The 22,523-nt window shown below is 42.4% G+C and overlaps 4 protein-coding genes across 5 annotated transcripts in view; all 4 read left to right on the plus strand.

The window, feature by feature from the left end:
• PCDHB8 (protocadherin beta 8) overlaps window positions 1-998 on the plus strand; it is a gene marked incomplete at its 5' end in the record, with an annotated part of 2,698 nt that extends 1,700 nt beyond the window's left edge. Inside the window, one exon of the mRNA XM_011965102.1 lies at window positions 51-998. Coding sequence (XP_011820492.1) covers window positions 51-998 — 948 coding nt within the window. The remainder of the gene's footprint in view (window positions 1-50) is intronic.
• A 5,013-nt stretch (window positions 999-6,011) lies between these two features.
• Window positions 6,012-22,523, plus strand: part of LOC105528399 (protocadherin Fat 1-like) — a 33,754-nt gene continuing 17,242 nt past the window's right edge. Inside the window, exons 1-3 of the mRNA XM_011965129.1 lie at window positions 6,012-8,815; window positions 11,332-13,599; window positions 19,972-22,447. Coding sequence (XP_011820519.1) covers window positions 6,496-8,815; window positions 11,332-13,599; window positions 19,972-22,447 — 7,064 coding nt within the window. The 5' untranslated portion in view covers window positions 6,012-6,495. The remainder of the gene's footprint in view (window positions 8,816-11,331; window positions 13,600-19,971; window positions 22,448-22,523) is intronic.
• LOC105528372 (protocadherin beta-10) lies at window positions 6,366-14,330 on the plus strand. The gene is made up of 2 exons (XM_011965105.1): window positions 6,366-6,530; window positions 10,949-14,330. The coding sequence occupies exon 2, from the start codon at window positions 11,253-11,255 to the stop codon at window positions 13,647-13,649; it is 2,397 nt and encodes a 798-aa protein (XP_011820495.1). The 5' UTR covers window positions 6,366-6,530; window positions 10,949-11,252; the 3' UTR covers window positions 13,650-14,330.
• Window positions 19,868-22,523, plus strand: PCDHB11 (protocadherin beta 11). 2 transcript variants are annotated; one of them, XM_011965104.1, is made up of 2 exons: window positions 19,890-20,089; window positions 20,787-22,523. In XM_011965104.1, the coding sequence occupies exons 1-2, from the start codon at window positions 20,072-20,074 to the stop codon at window positions 22,446-22,448; spliced, it is 1,680 nt and encodes a 559-aa protein (XP_011820494.1). In that variant the 5' UTR covers window positions 19,890-20,071; the 3' UTR covers window positions 22,449-22,523. The 2 variants fall into 2 exon arrangements, with proteins under 2 accessions (XP_011820493.1, XP_011820494.1); XM_011965103.1 differs by having other exon boundaries at window positions 19,868-22,517.

Here is a 22,523-nt window from a genome sequence, read left to right on the forward strand (position 1 = left end):
ACATCGGCAGCGTCAGCGCCACAGACAGAGACTCAGGCACCAACGCCCAGGTCACCTACTCGCTGCTGCCGCCCCAGGACCCGCACCTGCCCCTCTCCTCCCTGGTCTCCATCAACGCGGACAACGGCCACCTGTTCGCCCTCAGGTCGCTGGACTACGAGGTCCTGCAGGAGTTCGAGTTCCGCGTGCGCGTCGCAGACCGGGGCTCCCCGGCGCTAAGCAGCGAGGCGCTGGTGCGCGTGCTGGTGCTGGACGCAAACGACAACTCGCCCTTCGTTCTGTACCCTCTGCAGAATGGCTCCGCGCCCTGTACCGAGTTGGTGCCCCGGGCGGCCGAGCCAGGCTACCTGGTGACCAAGGTGGTGGCGGTGGACGGCGACTCGGGCCAGAACGCCTGGCTGTCGTACCAGCTGCTCAAGGCCACGGAGCCCGGGCTGTTCGGTGTGTGGGCGCACAATGGCGAGGTGCGCACCGCCAGGCTGCTGAGCGAGCGCGACGCGGCCAAGCACAGGCTGGTGGTGCTGGTCAGGGACCATGGTGAGCCTCCGCGCTCGGCTACCGCCACGCTGCACGTGCTCCTGGTGGACGGCTTCTCCCAGCCCTTCCTGCCGCTCCCAGAGGCTACCCCATCCCAGGCCCAGACGGAATCGCTCACTGTTTACCTGGTGGTGGCGTTGGCCTCAGTGTCATCGCTCTTCCTCTTATCGGTGCTCCTGTTCGTGGCGGTGCGACTGTGCAGGAGGAGCAGGGCTGCCTCTGTGGGTCGCTGCTTGGTGCCTCAGGGCCCCTTTCCTGGATATCTGGTGGATGTGAGCGGCACCAGGACCCCATCCCAGAGCTACCAGTATGAGGTGTGTCTGGCAGGAGATTCCGGGACCAGCGAGTTCAAATTTCTGAAGCCAATATTACCCAATATTCAGGGCCAATGCCCTGAGCCAGAAATGGAAGACAACTCCAACTTTAGAAATGATTTTGGTTTCAGCATTCAACTGAAATAATCAGTTTTCATATTGTATGTTTTAATGTTTATGATAAATTTAGAGTATGGTGTTTCTGTTAACCTCCTATAAATTATAAATTATACTAAACTTTCCTGTGGGACTTCTCATGTTGTCGCTGTTTTAAATACGGTATCTCATCTTTTCTTCATTAGTATACCAATTTGAATAGTTTTAAAGCTTGCCAGTCAAAACACTGATGAGGTCAATAGTTGTACAAATACTAGTTCTGGAATATCTGGAATATCTGAAAATACTAGTTCTGGAATAAAAGGAGTGCATAAGCGGGAAAAACAATGAGAAATTGCTTCTACATAGTCAGTTGAAGTTCCCTGTTGATTTACTTCTTAGTTCTTAATTCATTAGGTGTATACAGAGCAGTAATGCACGAAGGTTACAGTGAAGTCTGAGCAGGAAGGAAAGAGAGCTAGTACAGTGAGAATGTCTGGCTCCTGCTTTACTCTGCCTCATAGTACTTATCTTCTTTGATGCTGTTTGATGAACATTTCTCTTAAAAGGTTATATAATTTTGCTTCCTTTCATTAATATATCAGTATATGTTTTAATATAATTATTTTGAATTGCTTTCCACTTTTGTGGTGTTCAAATAGGAAGAAACCTTCCCCATATCTACCACAGTAATGAAATTAGTTTTTCCCCTTAGAGAAATATTGACCCTCTGTGATGGAATTTGCAGTGGCCACCCATATCCATTTATCTTTTCCTCTTTAGTAACAGGTCTCAGATTTCGTTTAGGGCATTAGTTTGCTTAGTCAAAACAATACATTTTCCCAGCCTTCTTGGTTGGAAAACTGAACGTATGACTGGGTTGTAGTCCCTGAGATGTGTGTACGAGTGTTATACTGACTTCCAAGAAGACTGTTTAAAGGGAGATGATTCATCTAGGAAGGGGGCCCCCTTTTTCCTTCTCTAAGTGCTCCTTGTTGCCTGGAATCTGTATGTCATGGCTAGTACAACAGCCATGTTGGACCGTAATGATTGAAACATTAAGGATTATGACAGATAGCATAAAGTAAACTTAAAAGATACAAGAGTCCCTGGTGACCATCGAGTCGTCATGTAATCTCTGCATTACCTACTTCTGAACTTTGTTTTTTTACTTAGGAACTGCAATTTTTACTTAAAATATTATATATACAGTAAAATGCACAGATCTTAAACACACAGTTTAATCTGATTTTTAAGCTTTTACTTGTTGATTTCTCATTTAGTTAAAATTTAGTTTAAAGTGGTATACAGGGTGTCTTGCATTTATTATCTTTTAAAGTTTCTCCCAAACCATAATACAATTGGTATATTTCTCCTTTTTTATGTATGAAAACACTGAGGCTTAGAAAGGTAAGTAACTTGCTCATAATTCTCAAGCAACATAAGGAAAAGTATTAAATACAGTCTAAGTCTACCTAAATCTAATGCCCCAGTTTTTAATCAATACATTATATTGGCATTAACTGGTAGCATTGTTTTTCTAAGAAAGTAAAATGCATCTATTATTTCTACTTCTATTCCATGACCTAAACTCCCATGTAAAGATGTAACTTTTAGTTTATAGTTTGTATTTGTCTCTACACCGATGTCATACTGATGTAGACCACTAAACCCAAAGCCCTTATAGAAGCACTGACCTAAATAAGTTGGATCAGACATCATAAGTGATATTCATTTTGAATGAATCAGTCTGATTATATTCCCATACCTTGTCATCTTGTCAATATGTCACATTCATTGCTGCAGAAATTAGTCTGAATAGTCTGAAAGGCTGAATAGGAAATAGAGTTACTCTATGGTTGCATTGAACTTATTGTGCTCTTTCTTCATTCTTTTTCTGCTAACCCAAATATTTATTTGTAATATATATAATATATATTATATATGTATAAACACATATTTCTTTTGAAACATTTAAAAGTAGTTGTTATTTTAGTTTTAATTATAAATGAAATAACTAATTTCTGAAAAATATAAGCAATGTTGTGAAGGAATGCCTATCACTTCATAACTAAGAGATTTGGGGAATTTCAGATAAAAAAAATCTGAGGGACTCCAGTTGTTTGCTGTTAAAATTAACCTTATGCCTTTGACAACTCTTCCTAAAAATTACGCTGAAAATATATGTGTATAATTCATAAATGACTTTATTCTGAAAAAAAGACTCATTATAGCTGAATCAGACATTCTCCAGCATTGCTGTAATAATGCTATTCTTATAGAAATTATAAATTTTTGTTGACTCAGCTGCTGGGTGCATGAGAATCCATACTTATGTTATGTATTCATTTCCTCTTGCTGCTGTAAAAAATTGCCACAAACTTTATTGCTTAAAACAATAAAAATGTATTGTCTTACAATTCTGTAAATCAGAAGTCTAATATGGGTTTTATTAAGCTAAAATCAAGGCATCAGCAGGGGTGCATTCCATTCCTGTGACTCTAGGGGAGAATGCATTTCTTTGTCTTCTGTCTTCTAGATACTGCCCACATTACTTGGCTCATGGCCCCCTTTGTCAATAATCAAAGCCACCAATATTGCATCTTCTCTGACCATTCGTCAATAGTCATAGTTCCCTCTGACTATAGCCAGGAAGTGTTCTGTCACATTCAGATAGTACAGGACAACCTCCCCTTCGAAAATTTCTTTTTTCTTCTTGTTTTAGAGATGGGATCTCACTCTGTCACCCAGGCTGGGGTGCAGTGGTTCAATCACAGCTCACTGCAGCCTCAACATGTTAATCATGTCTGCAAAGTATCTTTTGCCACGTAAGGTAACCTATTTGCAGATTTGGGAAAATTAGGGAATAGACATCTTTGGTTGGCCATTATACTGTCTACTACCACACATTGGCTGTTTGGCCACAGCACCACCTGTGGCCAAAGGCACGTAAAGGTCTTCATACCAGCAGTTTGGGCCTTATTGATTAGATGATTTAACCCAAAGCAAGGAAATTAACAAACTTCCAAAAGTTATTAATAAAAAACATTAAATTGAGAACGATATCGTGAATCTTTACTGCAATTTAAATTATGAAAACAGAAAACCCAAACAAAAGAATCCAAATCTAATAAGGGACTTTTATCTAGAATATATAAAGAACTCTTGCAATTAAATTATAAAAAGACAAATAACCCAATTAAAATGGGCTAAAATCTAACTAGAGATTTCTTCAAGATAGATATAAAAGTGGCCAATAGACACATGAAAAGGTGCTCAACATCATTAGTCATATGGGAAAGACAAATCAAATGTACAAGATACCACTTCTCACCCACTAGAACGACTATAATCAAAAAGTCAGATAACAAGTATTGGGAGAAAGAAAAATCAAAATCCTAATACACTGTGGGTGGGAATATAAGATGGTGTAGCCACTTCATAAAACAGTTTTGGCAGTTCCTCGAATAAACATAGGATTATCACATGACCCAGAAATTCCACTCTTAAGAAATGAAAACTAGGCTGGGTGCTGTGGCTCATGCCTGTAATCCCAGCACTTTGGGAGGCTGAGGCGTGCAGATCACCTGAGGTCAGGAGTTTGAGACCAGCCTGGTCAACATGGTGAAAACCCGTCTCTACTAAAAATACAAAAATATTAGCTGAGCATAGTGGCAGGCACCTGTAATCCCAGCTACTTGGGAGGCTGAGGCACAAGAATCGCTTGAACCTGAGAGACAGAGGTTGCAGTGAGCTAAGATCATGCCACTGCACTGCAGCCTGGGTGACAGAGCTAGACTCCATCTCAAAAAAAGAAAAAAAAAATGAAAACATCATCCACATAGACATTTATACATGAATGTCCATAGCAGCATTATTCATAATAACCAAAAAGGTGAAAACAACCCAAATGTCTATGAGCAGATGAACTGATAATCAAAATGTCATATTCTACACAATGGAATATTATTTGGCCAAAAATAGAAATTAAACATTGATAAATGCTACAACTTGGATGAACCTCGAAAGCATTATGCTAAGAGAAAGAAGCCAGCCAAAAAAAGTCCAAATGTTATATTATTCCATAATATGAAGATCCAGAATAGGAAACTCCATGGAGACAAATAATAGATTAATGGTTTCTCAAGGCTGGGCACAGGAGGGATGAGGGAATTGGTGGGGGGTAAGGAGTAATAGCTGAAGGATACAGAGTTATTCTGAGGTGATTAAAATGTTCTAAATTGTGATGATGGATGCACAACTCTGAATATATCATAAGCCAAGAATCATGTATTTTATTGATTGATTTATTTTTGAGACAGAGTCTTGCTTTGTCACCTAGGCAGGAGTGCGTTGGTGTGATATCAGCTCACTGCAACCTCCACTTCCTGGATTCTCCTGCCTCAGCCTCCCAAGATAATTTTTGTATTTTTAGTAGAGATGGGGCTTCACTATGTAGGCCAGGCTGGCCTCGAACTCCTGACTTCGTGATCTGCCTGCCTCAGGCTCCCAAAGCGCTGGGATTATAAGTATAAGACACTGCACCTGTCCTGAATCATATATTTCAAATGGGTAGATTGTATTTTTTAAAATTTTCGTGGGTACTTAGTAGATGCATATATTTAAGGGTGGATTGTATTGTATGTATTTAATTGTATCTCAGTATATCTGATTTTTAAGTAGAATAAAAGAGAAATTATTCTTGTCATGATAAAAACAATTCAAAATTGTGGCAGGCCCAACCTTGACATCTGCTTATTTGGGAAGTCATTTTCCAATAATTTGAAAGTTGTAAAAACTCACAGTTCTCAGACCTAGGTGATAAAGAGGAAGTAAATTACTCTCTAATAAAGCATTGGTTAACTATCCTCTTTAGAACTACTACAGATTGCAATGTTGTAGTTTCTATGTATAGTGCCTGTAATACGTAGAATGACAAATATGTGGTTGTGAAATTGTTCCCATGTCACTTCAGAAACATTTTGCTTATGATATTTTGGGCTGGATGATTCAAAAGGAGAGAAACATTATGCTCCTAAGTGTATATTTTTTCTCAACTTAAATGTTAATTTCAATTTAAACATTTTATTTAATCATTAACAACCCAACAGCATTAAACAGTCAATAACATGTGACTGTTTGCTCCTTGTACTCCTCCCTGTACAACAACATCACAGCGCTCCATCTGTACACACAAAAGACACATGAAAATAGGACTCAGCGTTTCGTATTGCATAGCTTATTCAGTACGTTTAAAATAATTTTGCCGCCAATTTCAAACCAGAAAATATGACTCAGTGAGAACGCGTGGTGGCGCTGCAGGTTAAGATGATGGAAAATAGAATTGCCCATGCCGCTCCAGGGTCCAGCAAACCGTTTCCCAAAGCCTGGAAACAAAAGAATAGCGGAGCCAGAGCAAACCCGAATGTGAAACCTCTTTAAGACACCACTGGGCTGCTTGGTTCTGACATTCTGGACTGCAAAACCGTGCTACTAGGATCCTGGGGATACGTGAAGCCTCTGTGAACCAACTTTTCAAGAAAAAGCAATGGAGATTGGACGGATGCACAGTCGGAGACAAAGGCAAGTCCTTGTTTTCTTTGTTTTGCTGAGCTTGTCTGGGGCTGGCGCCGAGTTGGGGTCCTATTCCGTAGTGGAAGAAACGGAGAGAGGCTCTTTTGTGGCAAATCTAGAAAAAGACCTGGGGTTGGGGTTGACAGAGATGTCCACCCGCAGGGCCAGGATCATTTCCCAGGGGAACAAACAGCATTTGCAGCTCAAGGTTCAAACTGGGGATCTGCTCATAAATGAGAAGCTAGATCGAGAGGAGCTATGCGGTCCCACTGAGCCTTGCATACTACATTTCCAAGTGTTAATGGAAAAACCTTTAGAAATATTTCAGGCTGAACTGAGGGTGATAGATATAAATGACCATTCTCCCATATTCACTGAAAAGGAAATTATTCTAAAAATACCGGAAAATAGTCCTCTAGGAACTGAGTTTCCTCTGTATCATGCTTTGGACTCGGACGTAGGAAGCAATAATGTTCAAAACTATAAAATCAGCCCAAATTCCCATTTTGGGGTTCTAACCAAAGAACGCAGTGATGGCAGGAAATACCCTGAGCTAGTGTTGGATAAAGAGCTGGATCGGGAGGAGGAGCCTCAGCTAAGGTTAACCCTGACAGCGCTGGATGGCGGCTCTCCACCGCGATCTGGAACTGCTCAGGTCCGCATTGAAGTGGTGGACATCAATGATAATGCCCCTGAGTTTGAGCAGCCCATCTACAAAGTGCGGATTCCAGAGAACAACGCCCTTGGCTCCCTGGTTGCCACCGTCTCCGCCAGGGATTTAGACAGCGGAGCCAACGGAAAAATATCATACTCACTCTTTCAGCCTTCAGAGGATATTAGTAAAACGTTGGAGGTAAATGCTATGACAGGGGAAATTCGACTGAGAAAACAAGTAGATTTCGAAGCGGTTACGTCTTATGAAGTGCACATCAAAGCCACAGATGGAGGAGGTCTTTCAGGAAAGTGCACTCTTCTCCTGCAGGTAGTGGACGTGAATGACAATCCCCCACAGGTGACCATGTCTGCACTCACCAGTCCCATTCCAGAGAACTCGCCTGAGATTGTAGTTGCTGTTTTCAGCGTTTCAGATCCTGACTCCGGAAACAATGGGAAGACCATTTCCTCCATCCAGGAAGACCTTCCCTTTCTTCTAAAACCTTCAGTCAAGAACTTTTACACCTTGGTAACAGACAGAGCACTCGACAGAGAAGCAAGAGCTGAATATAATATCACCCTCACCGTCACAGATATGGGGACTCCAAGGCTGAAAACGGAGCACAACATAACAGTGCAGATATCAGATGTCAATGACAACGCCCCCGCTTTCACCCAAACCTCCTACACCCTGTTCGTCCGCGAGAACAACAGCCCCGCCCTGCACATCGGCAGTGTCAGCGCCACAGACAGAGACTCAGGCACCAACGCCCAGGTCACCTACTTCCTACTGCCGCCCCAGGACCCGCACCTGCCCCTCGCCTCCCTGGTCTCCATCAACGCGGACAACGGCCACCTGTTCGCCCTCAGGTCGCTGGACTACGAGGCCCTGCAGGCCATCGAGTTCCGCGTGGGCGCCACAGACCGCGGCTCCCCGGCGCTAAGCAGCGAGGCGCTGGTGCGCGTGCTGGTGCTAGACGCCAACGACAACTCGCCCTTCGTGCTGTACCCTCTGCAGAATGGCTCCGCGCCCTGTACCGAGTTGGTGCCCCGGGCGGCCGAGCCAGGCTACCTGGTGACCAAGGTGGTGGCGGTGGACGGCGACTCGGGCCAGAACGCCTGGCTGTCGTACCAGCTGCTCAAGGCCACGGAGCCCGGGCTGTTCGGTGTGTGGGCGCACAATGGCGAGGTGCGCACCGCCAGGCTGCTGAGCGAGCGCGACGCGGCCAAGCACAGGCTGGTGGTGCTGGTCAAGGACAATGGCGAGCCTCCGCGCTCGGCCACCACCACGCTGCACGTGCTCCTGGTGGACGGCTTCTCCCAGCCCTACCTGCCGCTCCCGGAGGCGGCCCCTGCCCAGGCCCAGGGCGACAGGCTCACGGTCTACCTGGTGGTGGCATTGGCCTCGGTGTCGTCGCTTTTCCTCTTGTCGGTGCTCCTGTTCGTGGCGGTGAGACTGTGCAGGAGGAGCAGGGCGGCCTCAGTGGGTCGCTGCTCCGTGCCCGAGGGCCCCTTTCCAGGGCATCTGGTGGACGTGAGCGGCGCTGGGACCCTATCCCAGAGCTACCAGTACGAAGTGTGTCTGACAGGTGGCTCAGAAGCAAATGAGTTCAAGTTCCTGAATCCGATTATCTCCAACTTCTCTCCTTAGGGCGCTGGGAAAGAAATAGATTGCTATTCCACCCTTCACAATAGCTTTGGGTTTAATTCTTGATAGGAACTCATTTGATAAATTATTTAACTTCTTATGAGTGTCTTGTTGATTAAATTATTCATGCCCACCACCACCAATAAGGTGTTATTTTTCTCTGATTGATTGTTAGTTCAAATTATATTGTTAATTTCAGTTTCCCTTTTCCTTATATTTACCCCAAAGAGGTGTTGCATATGGAATCCCAATTAACAAAATAGACTTTATCTTCAAAATTGATATAATTTAAAATTTTTCCATCTTCATATTTTATTTACTTCCTATTCATTTTCTTTGCTCCATTTTTCATGTTAGTTCTCAGTTTCCTAGAACCTCAAGTATTAAAATAACCTGTTGCATGTATTAGGCATATTTCCTATGTTACATTTCTTTTGTCTATTTTCCTTTCAAAATTGGTATTCTTGTTGAGTTCAAGCTAACTTTTCATTATAATACTTCGTAAAGTTCCTTCCTTCCTTCCTTCCTTCCTTCCTTCCTTCCTTCCTTCCTTCCTTCCTGAGACACGGTCTTACTCTGTCACCCAGGCTGGAGTTCAGTGGCACAATCTTGACTCACTGCAACCTCTGCCTCCTGGGCTCAAGGGATCCTCCCAGCTTAGCCTCCTAAGTAGCTTGGACTACAGGTGCATGCCACCATGCCTGGCTAGTCTTTTGCAGAGATAGGATTTGGCCAGGTTGCCCAGGCTGATCTTGAACTCCTGGGCTCAAGCCATCCTCCTTCCTCAGCCTCCCAAAATTCTGGGATTACAGGCATGAGCCAATGTGCCCATCCAAAGTTTTATGGTTTTTTTTGAGATGGAGTCTCGTAAAGTTACCTTTTTAAAAAATGTTCAATTATATCAACCTAAATAAAATATAACATTCCTATTGTGATATGAGAAATCTTTAACCAGCCTTATCTAAAAATAAAAAGAGAAGCCATTGTAAGACATTGAGTATGTGTAAATGTGTTTGTGTTTGTAGCCAAAAGGCAAAGGTATTATGTAAAAATATTTAATAATTTATTGTTTCTATTTCTGAATTAAAAAGTCAGAGGTCCCTGTCATATTTTTAATGGCTAACAACTCAGTGTCATTAAGTTGGAAAAAAAGGAACTTATCGAGGAGACATTTATATGGTTTGGCTTGTATATTCATCATAGTATATATTGGTGGTATCTAGCCCTTTCTCTGTAAAACATCCCTATGTTTAATCTGTATTTCTTACTTATTATGTGAAAAATTGAGCTTCCTTCTAGATATTAGCCCTTTGAATAAAATTCTGTGTGAGTCAGATTTAATAATTTGTTCTCACTTTCAATAGTGTTAGGATAAGTGTTAGTTTGATCTGTTCTTTACCTCCCCTTATTTGGTTCAGAGAAATTAGGGCCTACTAGATTTCCATTAAAAGGGATCTGAAAATAAAGGCCAGTCCCTTCTTTAACTCTGCAAGTTATTTTAAAGCTAATATAAGAAAAAAAATTGCAAAGTATGAACAAATTAAAGAAAATAATTTTCAAATAGCAGAGTTCAAAAGGCACTGAATATTGTTTCATGTCTTACTAGAGTTTATTTATGCATGCCTTAATATAGCAAGCATTTAGTGAGTGGCTAATTTGCCAACCAAAGATGACTAAGACAGTTGTTCTCAAGTAGTTCACACATTGATGAGGGGGCAAATTGGCCTGAAACAGAAAGCAATAATATTTATAGAGTAAGCATAGTTGTATACATAAGTTTTAGAGAAGCACAGTGGAGAGACAGCCTAAATGCTTGGTTCTGGACTACAGAGCAGTGATTCTAGTTAGGCAATGTAATGAGATCTTGAAGAAATTTGTTGAAGAAGATGTGAAACAAGATTTCTGTTGATGCTAATTTTTGGTGTTCCTATGCTCAAAGTTTTGGGGAAAGTGAAATCGGTTGTTTTGGTGGTTCCAGAAGGCACCCACAATTTTCCCTTTGTTTGCATAAGAGTTGTGTCAGAGGCGAAAGGCCTAGTACACAGCTAAATGTAACACAGAATTGAACAGGGTTACTACTAGAAACATTTTTTCAACTGTTCAATTTTTAACTTTTCTCAAGAAGCAATGAAGAATTTTTATGTAGACAAACACAAAAATTGGGCATAGCCATTTGACTGTATTGGAAGCCACAAGGTGGCGCTGCAGGCTAAAGAGATGGAGGAACAAAATTGACCAGAATGCTACGGAAGTCCTTGACAAAAAGGAAATATCGAGACAGATGGGCTGAGAAGAAAAGCTGTTGAGCCCCCGATTGGGAAAGGAAAAATTAAAAACCCTACATCTCTGCTACACATAAGTCTGGGTTTGCGATTGCTATTTGTGCTGGGGCAGTGCGATTGAGACTGACATTGAGGAAAGAAGCAGCTATGGAGGCCAGGGGATTCAGCTTCCCAAGACAAAGGCAAGTCCTGTTTCTTTTTCTTTTTGGGGGAGTGTCCTTGGCAGGTTCTGGGTTTAGACGTTATTCGGTGACTGAGGAAACAGACAGAGGATCCTTTGTGGTCAATCTGGCAAAAGATCTGGGACTAGCAGAGGGGGAACTGGCTGCAAGGGGAACCAGGGTGGTTTCCGATGATAACAAACAATACCTGCTCCTGGATTCACACACTGGGAATTTGCTCACAAATGAGAAACTGGACCGAGAGAAGCTGTGTGGCCCTAAAGAGCCCTGTATGCTGTATTTCCAAATTTTAATGGATGATCCCTTTCAGATTTACCGGGTTGAGCTGAGAGTCAGGGATATAAATGATCACTCGCCAGTGTTTCAGGACAAAGAAACAGTGTTAAAAATATCAGAAAATACTGCTGAAGGGACAGCGTTTCGACTAGAAAGAGCACAGGATCCAGATGGAGGACCTAACGGTATCCAAAACTACACGATCAGCCACAACTCTTTTTTCCATGTTAAAATTGGTGGCAGTGATGAAGGCATGATATATCCAGAGCTAGTGTTGGACAAAGCACTGGATCGGGAGGAGCAGGGAGAGCTCAGCTTAACCCTCACAGCGCTGGATGGTGGGTCTCCACCCAGGTCTGGGACCTCCACTATAGGCATTGTGGTCTTGGACGTCAATGACAATGCCCCACAGTTTGCCCAGGCTCTGTATGAGACCCAGGCTCCAGAAAACAGCCCCATTGGATTCCTTATTGTTAAGGTATCGGCAGAAGATATAGACTCTGGAGTTAACGCGGAAGTATCCTATTCATTTTTTGATGCCTCAGAAAATATTCGAACAACCTTTCAAATCAATCCTTTTTCTGGGGAAATCTTTCTCAGAGAATTGCTTGATTATGAGTTAGTAAATTCTTACAAAATAAATATACAGGCAATGGACGGTGGAGGCCTTTCTGCAATATGTAGGGTTTTGGTGGAAGTATTGGACACCAATGACAATGCCCCTGAACTCATTATATCATCACTTTCCAACTCTGTTGCTGAGAATTCTCCTGAGACGGTACTGGCTGTTTTTAAGATTAATGACAGAGACTCTGGAGAAAATGGAAAGATGGTTTGCTACATTCAAGAGAATCTGCCATTCCTACTAAAACCTTCTGTGGAGAATTTTTACATCCTAATGACAGAAGGCGCGCTGGACAGAGAGAGCAGAGCTGAGTACAACATCACTATCACCATCACTGACTTGGGGACACCCAGGCTGAAAACCGAGCACAACATAACTGTGCTGGTCTCCGACGTCAATGACAACGCCCCCGCCTTCACCCAAACCTCCTACACCCTGTTCGTCCGCGAGAACAACAGCCCCGCCCTGCACATCGGCAGCGTCAGCGCCACAGACAGAGACTCAGGCACCAACGCCCAGGTCACCTACTCGCTGCTGCCGCCCCAGGACCCGCACCTGCCCCTCGCCTCCCTGGTCTCTATCAACACAGACAACGGCCACCTGTTCGCCCTCCGATCGCTGGACTACGAGACCCTGCAGGAGTTCGAGTTCCGCGTGGGCGCCACAGACCGCGGCTCCCCAGAGCTGAGCAGCGAGGCGCTGGTGCGCGTGCTGGTGCTGGACGCCAACGACAACTCACCCTTCGTGCTGTACCCGCTGCAGAACGGCTCCGCGCCCTGCACCGAGCTGGTGCCCCGGGCGGCCGAGCCCGGCTACCTGGTGACCAAGGTGGTGGCAGTGGACGGCGACTCGGGCCAGAACGCCTGGCTGTCGTACCAGTTGCTCAAGGCCACGGAGCCCGGGCTGTTCGGTGTGTGGGCGCACAATGGCGAGGTTCACACCGCCAGGCTGCTGAGCGAGCGCGACGCGGCCAAGCACAGGCTGGTAGTGCTGGTCAAGGACAATGGCGAGCCTCCGCGCTCAGCCACCACCACGCTGCACGTGCTCCTGGTGGACGGCTTCTCCCAGCCCTACCTGCCTCTCCCAGAGGCGGCGCCGGCCCAGGCCGAGGCCGACTCGCTCACCGTCTACCTGGTGGTGGCGTTGGCCTCGGTGTCGTCGCTGTTCCTCTTTTCAGTGCTCTTGTTCGTGGCGGTGCGACTGTGCAGGAGGAGCAGGGCGGCCTCTGTGGGTCGCTGCTCGGTGCCCTCGGGCACCTTTCCAGGGCATCTGGTGGACGTGAGCGGCGCTGGGACCCTGTCCCAGAGCTACCAGTATGGTGTGTGTCTGACGGGAGGCCCCGGAACCAGTGAATTCAAGTTCTTGAAACCAATTATTTCGGATATTCAGACACAGGGCCCTGGAAGGAAAGGTGAACAAAATTCCACCTTCCGAAATAGCTTTGGATTTAATATTCAGTAAAGTCTGTTTTTAGTTTCATGTACTTTTGGTGTGTTGCATAGCCATGTTTCCATTAGTTTACTTTTAAATCTCAAATTTAAGTTATTATGCAACTTCAAGCATTATTTTCCAGTAGTATATCCCTGTGATTTTACAATGTTTCATCTTTTTTTTGCATTAATAACAACTAGGTTTAATGTAATTAGTATATTTTCTAAATGATAGTGTTAAGATTTTAATTCTTTCCAACTGCCCAAGGAATTAATTACTATTATATCTCATCACAAAAATCTGAAGTTTTGATTCATTTCAGAGCTTGCATCCCATGATTCTAATCGCTTCTCTCTATAGTGTACTTGCTCTATTTAAGGCATATCTACATTTCCAAACTCATTCTAACATTCTATATATTCGTGTTTGAAAACCATGTCATTTATTTCTAAATCATGTATTTAAAAAGAAATATTTCTCTACTACTATGCTCATTACAAAATGAAACAAAGCATATTGTGAGCAATATTGAACATCAATAATACCCTTAGTTTATATACTTATTATTTTATGTTTAAGCATGCTACTTTCACTTGGCCAATATTTTCTTATGTTAACTTTTGCTGATGTATAAAACAGACTCTGCCTTATAATTGAAATAAAATTACAATCTGCATGAAAATGAATACAAATAAAACATTTTAAAATTTGTGTTTGAGATTGCTGGAGATATTCATTTTTATGTTGCAAATTTATGTTAAATACCAAATTTTTAATAATAAAGAGGAACTAAGGGTTAGAACGAAAAACAAGTTTCATTAGTTTTTTATATTACTATATGTTAAATATATACTATATATAACTAACATTTTATAGTTTTCTAAATTAGCTGTTCTGCCAGTCCCTTACCACAGTGTGGTTTCTTCTTGACTTGATCTCAATATTTATAAATAATATGTTTATACTACTATATCTTGATATTGTTTTGTATTTGAACCATTTCTTTCTATAATAGAAAAGCATTTAGCTTTCTTATTTCCAAACTAGCAAACATATACAAACATTGCAAATTGTTTTTCTCCTATTCTCCCAATATAGATGCCACAGTTTCTTAGTTAAATTAGTAGTTAGTATCTATATTGCTGTGTGCTTCAGAATATGCATTTGTGTACTGTACTATAATTAAACTTCCTTACTTGAAAAGCATGGTTCCTAGAGTTCATAATTGTTATTTCATACTTGCATTATTTTCTATGTACTTCTATTGTTTTTTTTCCGTATCTTTCATTTGAATGTATTTTCTCCTTAAAAATATTCCAATTTTTAAGATACTCTGTCAATGACATTTATTTTCAGGAGCTCTTTCAACCTGAATTTCCTCTGTTTCATTTAGACTGGCTCATCTATAGACTGTTACCCTGGGACTTCTTTCCCTTCAGTACTTTCCTTCATGAGTCTCCTTTTACAAGGTCCAGTATACTCTTCTTAGTTTACTCTCTTATTCAGCTGGCACACATCTCTCAAGGCCTTCATATAAATGAATGCAGAAGAGATTTTTTAAAATTGCCTCCTTGTATTGTGAAGACATCTTTTTTGTTTGTTTTCATTTGCTTGATAGTTTGACTGGGTATAAAATTCTAGTTTGAAAATAATTTTCCGTCAGATTTTGAAAGCTGAAACTGTTTCTTTTACTCATTGCATGTCGAGTTCCTTTTCAAAAGACTGACTTGATTTTGATTCCACCTCTCTTTGTTCCTTCTCTCGTACCTCCTTCCCTGGAAGCCCTGAAAAACTTTTTCCTGGTATTCTGAAAAGACCTTAATATAGGCATTCTATTTATTAATCTGGCCATGCAGGCATACCCTGTTAACATACAGACTCTCACTGTAAGTTCTGAGAAATTTTCTTGTTATGTTTTAGTAATAATTTATCCATTGAGTTTTCTACAGTCTCACTTTAACCAGAATCTCATTAAATATTGCACCTCCTGCATTGATTTTTCTGAGACTCTAAATTATAATTTTTTTCTTCTTTTCCATCTCTTGTTCTACTTATTAGACAATTCATGTAGTCATCTAATCTTCATATTTAAGTTTTTCTTTTTGGATAACAAATATTTATTTTTAAGAACTCTTTTGGTTTTTTATGACATATTACAAATTTGCAAATGTAAATCTTCTTTCACCTATAATTAATCTATTTATTCTTTAAAAATGCATTATATAGTAAGAGTTATTATTATACCTATTTTAAACTTGCAAGTGAATCAAAGGCAAGAATTTGCCTAAGGCTATATAGCTAGTAAGGGGCACTTAAGCCCTAAGCTATTCTTTGTCTTCCAGATATGAATATGTACTTGATAGGGTTACTGTTAACATTAACTAGGTAAATACATATGAGGCACTAGAATAATGAACTTAGAATAAGTCAATAAGTATTAGCTCTTACTACATTTTGTTTCTCTGGGGATATTAATCAGACATTTTAAAAGGCTTTCTTGGCCGGGCGCGGTGGCTCAAGCCTGTAATCCCAGCACTTTGGGAGGCCGAGACGGGCGGATCACGAGGTCAGGAGATCGAGACCATCCTGGCTAACACGGTGAAATCCCGTCTCTACTAAAAAAACCAAAAATCTAGCCGGGCGTGGTGGCAGGTGCCTGTAGTCCCAGCTACTCGGAAGGCTGAGGCAGGAGAATGGCGTAAACCCGGGAGGCGGAGCTTGCAGTGAGCCGAGATCCTGCCACTGCACTCCAGCCTGGGCGACAGAGCGAGACTGCGTCTCAAAAAAAAAAAAAAAGGCTTTCTTTTGTTTTCTGAATTATATCTACTGCCTCCTGTTGCTTTTTGTGTGTGGCGGTAGTATTACAGTTTTGGTCTTTCTATTTCATGTAAGCATTTTCTCAAAAGTCTTGTGATCTTTGGCTATCTTGTTATATATATGAATGATGACACAGCAAATGCTGACAGTCAACCCTTCATGAGTATTGATGACAGGGCTTCACTCTAATGTAACCATGATAGGATAGAGCTGCTACCTTGGAAAACCCCCACATATCAGTACATATAAGTCTTTATCTGCACCTTTCATATTCCCCGGGATAGAATTCTACAATATTCAATGTTCTGGGGTTTGATGGAGAAGACGTCAGGCATATATCTTGTGTCCTACAATCTGAGAGTATCATGGCGAGGAGTCTCACTATACAGAAGGCAGTGTTTTGCCTAATCTCCTTATCTTTAGTTTCATACCTCCTACTTTCACTCAGTTCTGCCTGGGGTTTCCAAGACTGGAGATAGTATAATTTCTCCAGAATATAATCTAATTTCTCCAGAGTATAAGCTTTCCATTCTCTGGCTTTCAGTTATTTTCTAGTCTCTGTATGGCGGCAAAAAGACCACAGAATTCAACTATCCAGTATACGTACTTTCAACTGATAACTTCTTTTTAAAGGCCTTACTTGACTTCAGCCTTCTTATACACCTGGGTCCTCCAAGTTTGGTACCTATTAGGATTACACAGGGAAAAAAAACCCAGTAGTTTATTTTTAGTATCTCCAATGCAGGAACTTTATTTTAGACATTTCTTGGAACTGTTGTTAATTGTTCTTTCATCTGCTTCCTATCATCAGATAATTTGTGTATTCACTTATGCATTCTTAGTCTTTGTGAGTTCATACCTTTTGCTAATTTTCTGTCATTTTAGAGGAGGTTAAGAAGAAAGAAGGATAATTGTATAGTCAATCCACATACTATTCAATTTCTACTCTTCTGCACTGATAATTTTTCAACCATGTGTCTAGTTCACATTTTTACGAATGTAATTTGAAATTAGCATTTTTTAAAAAATGCAGACTTCTTAGATATCCTACATTCTTCAGAGTATTTTGAGATGTCTAATAGTGGATACCATTGGCAGGTTCCAAGCACCTATTCCAACCATCTCCCTCATTATGTAGCAGCCATGCACTTCGGCTAGGATTGAAACCACCTCACGTTTAAGGGGCAATTTCTGACTGGACTAAAACAAAGGGCCAAAGATGGAGTCTTTAGATTCTGGGACTACAATCTCTACCTTTAATCCTATACATCTTGAGACACTGATTTCTTCAGTAACAGGCTGAAGTGCTCTCAATTGGGCTAATCAGAATGAAGGCTAAGATTTTGTTCTATTATTGAGGAAGAAAATATCTTCAGCTTCTTGAGCTGAAAAACAAAGCAGATAGCCATAATTGTTGCTGGAATAAATCTTGGGAAACTGAGGGAGGCCAGTCTTAGAAATAAGCCTGCTTTAAATGAAACTAACATGCTTGTGCACTTATTATTTTTTGAGAAGCTGGAACTAAATCAAGGATTCTCATAATGTGTTCTACTCCCAATATCTTACTTTACTTTCTCGCAGTTCACAATTCTTTGCTACCAAGGAAATCTAAATGAATGCCTTCTTGTGCTATCATAACTATCAAAGTATGTCCCATCTCATGGTTAATCCAGTTTCATATCAAATATGAGAGGACTTCTAAAATGACCCATGTATACTTTGCATTTTCATTACCACCTAAGGAAAGTCAAGTAGTGATAGAATTTTGTACAGCTTAATAATATTATTGTTGTTTTATGTTTCCAATCTTCTCAGAAAGATTACAAACCATTGGGGTCCAGGAATCACATCTTGTATTTCTGTATTCACCACAACTAAGCATGTTTGGCTGTGTGGAGAGTAGGGAAAGGTAAATGCTTTAAGATGAATATTAACAGCATATCAAACTAAAGAGAATATGAAATAATTATTATAGAAGATGCAATATATTTGTAATCACTTGAACACGATGAATAAAACAATGTTTGTTTCCGGAGGACATATAAGTGAATGGAATTTAGGTAGCTTTCACCAAACTGTGAAAATCTATGGAGACACTTGGTGGCGCTGCAGGATAACATCGTAAGTCTTTGTGAGTTCATACCTTTTGCTAATTTTCTGTCATTTTAGAGGAGGTTAAGAAGAAAGAAGGATAATTGTATAGTCAATCCACATACTATTCAATTTCTACTCTTCTGCACTGATAATTTTTCAACCATGTGTCTAGTTCACATTTTTACGAATGTAATTTGAAATTAGCATTTTTTTTAAAAATGCAGACTTCTTAGATATCCTACATTCTTCAGAGTATTTTGAGATGTCTAATAGTGGATACCATTGGCTGGTTCCAAGCACCTATTCCAACCATCTCCCTCATTATGTAGCAGCCATGCACTTCGGCTAGGATTGAAACCACCTCACGTTTAAGGGGCAATTTCTGACTGGACTAAAACAAAGGGCCAAAGATGGAGTCTTTAGATTCTGGGACTACAATCTCTACCTTTAATCCTATACATCTTGAGACACTGATTTCTTCAGTAACAGGCTGAAGTGCTCTCAATTGGGCTAATCAGAATGAAGGCTAAGATTTTGTTCTATTATTGAGGAAGAAAATCTCTTCAGCTTCTTGAGCTGAAAAACAAAGCAGATAGCCATAATTGTTGCTGGAATAAATCTTGGGAAACTGAGGGAGGCCAGTCTTAGAAATAAGCCTGCTTTAAATGAAACTAACGTGCTTGTGCACTTATTATTTTTTGAGAAGCTGGAACTAAATCAAGGATTCTCATAATGTGTTCTACTCCCAATATCTTACTTTACTTTCTCGCAGTTCACAATTCTTTGCTACCAAGGAAATCTAAATGAATGCCTTCTTGTGCTATCATAACTATCAAAGTATGTCCCATCTCATGGTTAATCCAGTTTCATATCAAATATGAGAGGACTTCTAAAATGACCCATGTATACTTTGCATTTTCATTACCACCTAAGGAAAGTCAAGTAGTGATAGAATTTTGTACAGCTTAATAATATTATTGTTGTTTTATGTTTCCAATCTTCTCAGAAAGATTACAAACCATTGGGGTCCAGGAATCACATCTTGTATTTCTGTATTCACCACAACTAAGCATGTTTGGCTGTGTGGAGAGTAGGGAAAGGTAAATGCTTTAAGATGAATATTAACAGCATATCAAACTAAAGAGAATATGAAATAATTATTATAGAAGATGCAATATATTTGTAATCACTTGAACACGATGAATAAAACAATGTTTGTTTCCGGAGGACATATAAGTGAATGGAATTTAGGTAGCTTTCACCAAACTGTGAAAATCTATGGAGACACTTGGTGGCGCTGCAGGATAACATCGTGAAAAATAAATTGACCGGATGGTGTTGTGAACACTGATAACCAGTGCACACAGAGAAGCAGAAGACAGAAAGAACAAGCCTTCAAGAGGGTGACTTAGAAGCCATTCAACAGGGTTAAAATCCTTAGACCATAGAGGATTTGGTGGACAAGTCAGAGACACATTCCCCAGAACTGAAGCCATTCTTCAAGAAGCCTACAAGAAAGGAGCTATGGAGAACGGAAGAGCATGCACTCAGCAGATAAGGCAAGTCCTGCTTCTCTTTGTTTTGCTGGGAATGTCTCAGGCGGGCTCTGAACCTGGGAGCTTTTCCGTGGCAGAGGAAATGCAGAGCGGGAGTTTTGTAGGCAATCTGGCAAAGGACCTGGGGCTGAAGGTGAGAGAACTGTCCTCACGGGGGGCTCAGGTGGTCTCTAATGATAAGAAACAGCGTTTGCAGCTGGACATAAACACTGGGGATTTGCTCTTAAGTGAAACACTAGACAGGGAGGAGCTCTGCGGTTCCATTCAGCCTTGTGTGCTACATTTCCAGGTGTTAATGAAAAACCCCACGCAGTTTTTACAAATTGAGCTTCAGGTCAGGGATATAAATGATCACTCTCCCATCTTCTTGGAAAAACAAATGCTCCTAGAAATCCCAGAGAACAGTCCTGTTGGTGCTGTGTTCTTACTAGAAAGTGCGAAGGATTTAGATGTAGGAATCAATGCTGTAAAAAGCTACACAATAAGCCCCAACTCTCATTTTCACATTAAAATGAGAGTCAATCCAGACAATAGGAAATACCCCGAGTTAGTTCTGGACAGGGCACTGGATTATGAAGAGCGCCCGGAGCTCAGTTTCATCCTCACTGCTCTGGATGGCGGGTCCCCTCCCAGGTCCGGAACTGCCTTGGTCAAAGTGCTGGTTGTGGACATTAATGACAACTCCCCTGAATTTGAGCAGGCTTTTTATGAAGTGAAGATTCCAGAGAATAGCATCCTTGGCTCGCTGGTTTTGACTGTCTCAGCTTGGGATTTAGACTCTGGAACAAATGGTGAAATATGCTACACTTTATCCCATGCTTCAGAAGATATTCGCAAGACATTTGAAATTAATCAAAAGTCTGGAGACATTACTTTAACAGCACCTTTGGATTTTGAAACGATTGAATCATACTCAATAATCATTCAAGCCACAGATGGGGGAGGACTTTTTGGAAAATCTACAGTCAGAATTCAGGTGATGGATGTAAATGACAATGCTCCTGAAATCACTGTGTCATCAATTACCAGTCCAATCCCAGAAAATGCACCAGAGACCGTGGTTATGGTTTTTAGTATCCAAGATATAGACTCTGGGGACAACGGAAGAATTGTTTGTTCCATCCCGGAAGACCTCCCATTCGTGCTAAAATCTTCAGTTGAAAATTATTACACGTTGGAAACAGAGAGACCACTGGACAGAGAGAGCACAGCCGAGTACAATATCACCATCACCGTCACTGACTTGGGGATACCCAGGCTGAAAACGGAGTACAACATAACTGTGTTGGTCTCCGACATCAATGACAACGCCCCCACCTTCACCCAAACCTCCTACACCCTGTTCGTCCGCGAGAACAACAGCCCCGCCCTGCACATCGGCAGCGTCAGCGCCACAGATAGAGACTCGGGCACCAATGCCCAGGTCATCTACTCGCTGCTGCTGCCCCAGGACCCGCACCTGCCCCACGCCTCCCTGGTCTCCATCAACACAGACAATGGCCACCTGTTTGCCCTCAGGTCGCTGGACTACGAGGCCCTGCAGGCGTTCGAGTTCCGCGTGGGCGCCACAGACCGCGGCTCCCCGGCGCTGAGCAGCGAGGCGCTGGTGCGCGTGCTGGTGCTGGACGCCAACGACAACTCGCCCTTCGTGCTGTACCCGCTGCAGAATGGCTCCGCGCCCTGCACCGAGCTGGTGCCCCGTGCTGCCGAGCCGGGCTACCTGGTGACCAAGGTGGTGGCAGTGGACGGCGACTCGGGCCAGAATGCCTGGCTGTCGTACCAGCTGCTCAAGGCCACGGAGCCCGGGCTGTTCGGTGTGTGGGCGCACAATGGCGAGGTTCACACCGCCAGGCTGCTGAGCGAGCGCGACGCGGCCAAGCACAGGCTGGTGGTGCTGGTCAAGGACAATGGCGAGCCTCCGCGCTCAGCCACCACCACGTTGCAAGTGCTACTGGTGGACGGCTTCTCCCAGCCCTACCTGCCTCTCCCAGAGGCGGCCCCGGCCCAGGCCCAGGCCGACTCGCTCACCGTCTACCTGGTGGTGGCGTTGGCCTCAGTGTCGTCGCTGTTCCTCTTGTCGGTGCTCCTGTTCGTGGCGGTGCGACTGTGCAGGAGGAGCAGGGCGGCCTCTGTGGGTCGCTGCTCGGTGCCTGAGGGCCCCTTTCCAGGGCATCTGGTGGACGTGAGCGGCACCGGGATCCTGTCCCAGAGCTACCAGTATGAGGTGTGTCTGACAGGAGGCTCCGGGACAAATGAATTCAAGTTCCTAAAACCGGTTATCCCTAATATCCAGGCAAAAGGTCCTGGGAAGAATAGTGAAGAAAACCCCACCTTTCGAAATAGCTTTGAATTTAATTTTTAGTAAGAATACTATTTACATTTTCATGTACTTTTTTAGTTTTATAGAACCATATCAATATTATTTAATTTAAAACTA

Source organism: Mandrillus leucophaeus, unplaced genomic scaffold (genome assembly GCF_000951045.1).
Source record: "Mandrillus leucophaeus isolate KB7577 unplaced genomic scaffold, Mleu.le_1.0 Scaffold714, whole genome shotgun sequence".
Classification (NCBI taxonomy): Eukaryota; Metazoa; Chordata; class Mammalia; order Primates; family Cercopithecidae; genus Mandrillus; species Mandrillus leucophaeus.

Coding starts and splice junctions, on each gene's coding strand:
- PCDHB11 (XM_011965103.1), top strand. CDS start 20,055: ATGGAGAACGGAAGAGCATGCACTCAGCAGATAAGGCAAGTCCTGCTT.
- LOC105528372 (XM_011965105.1), top strand. CDS start 11,253: ATGGAGGCCAGGGGATTCAGCTTCCCAAGACAAAGGCAAGTCCTGTTT.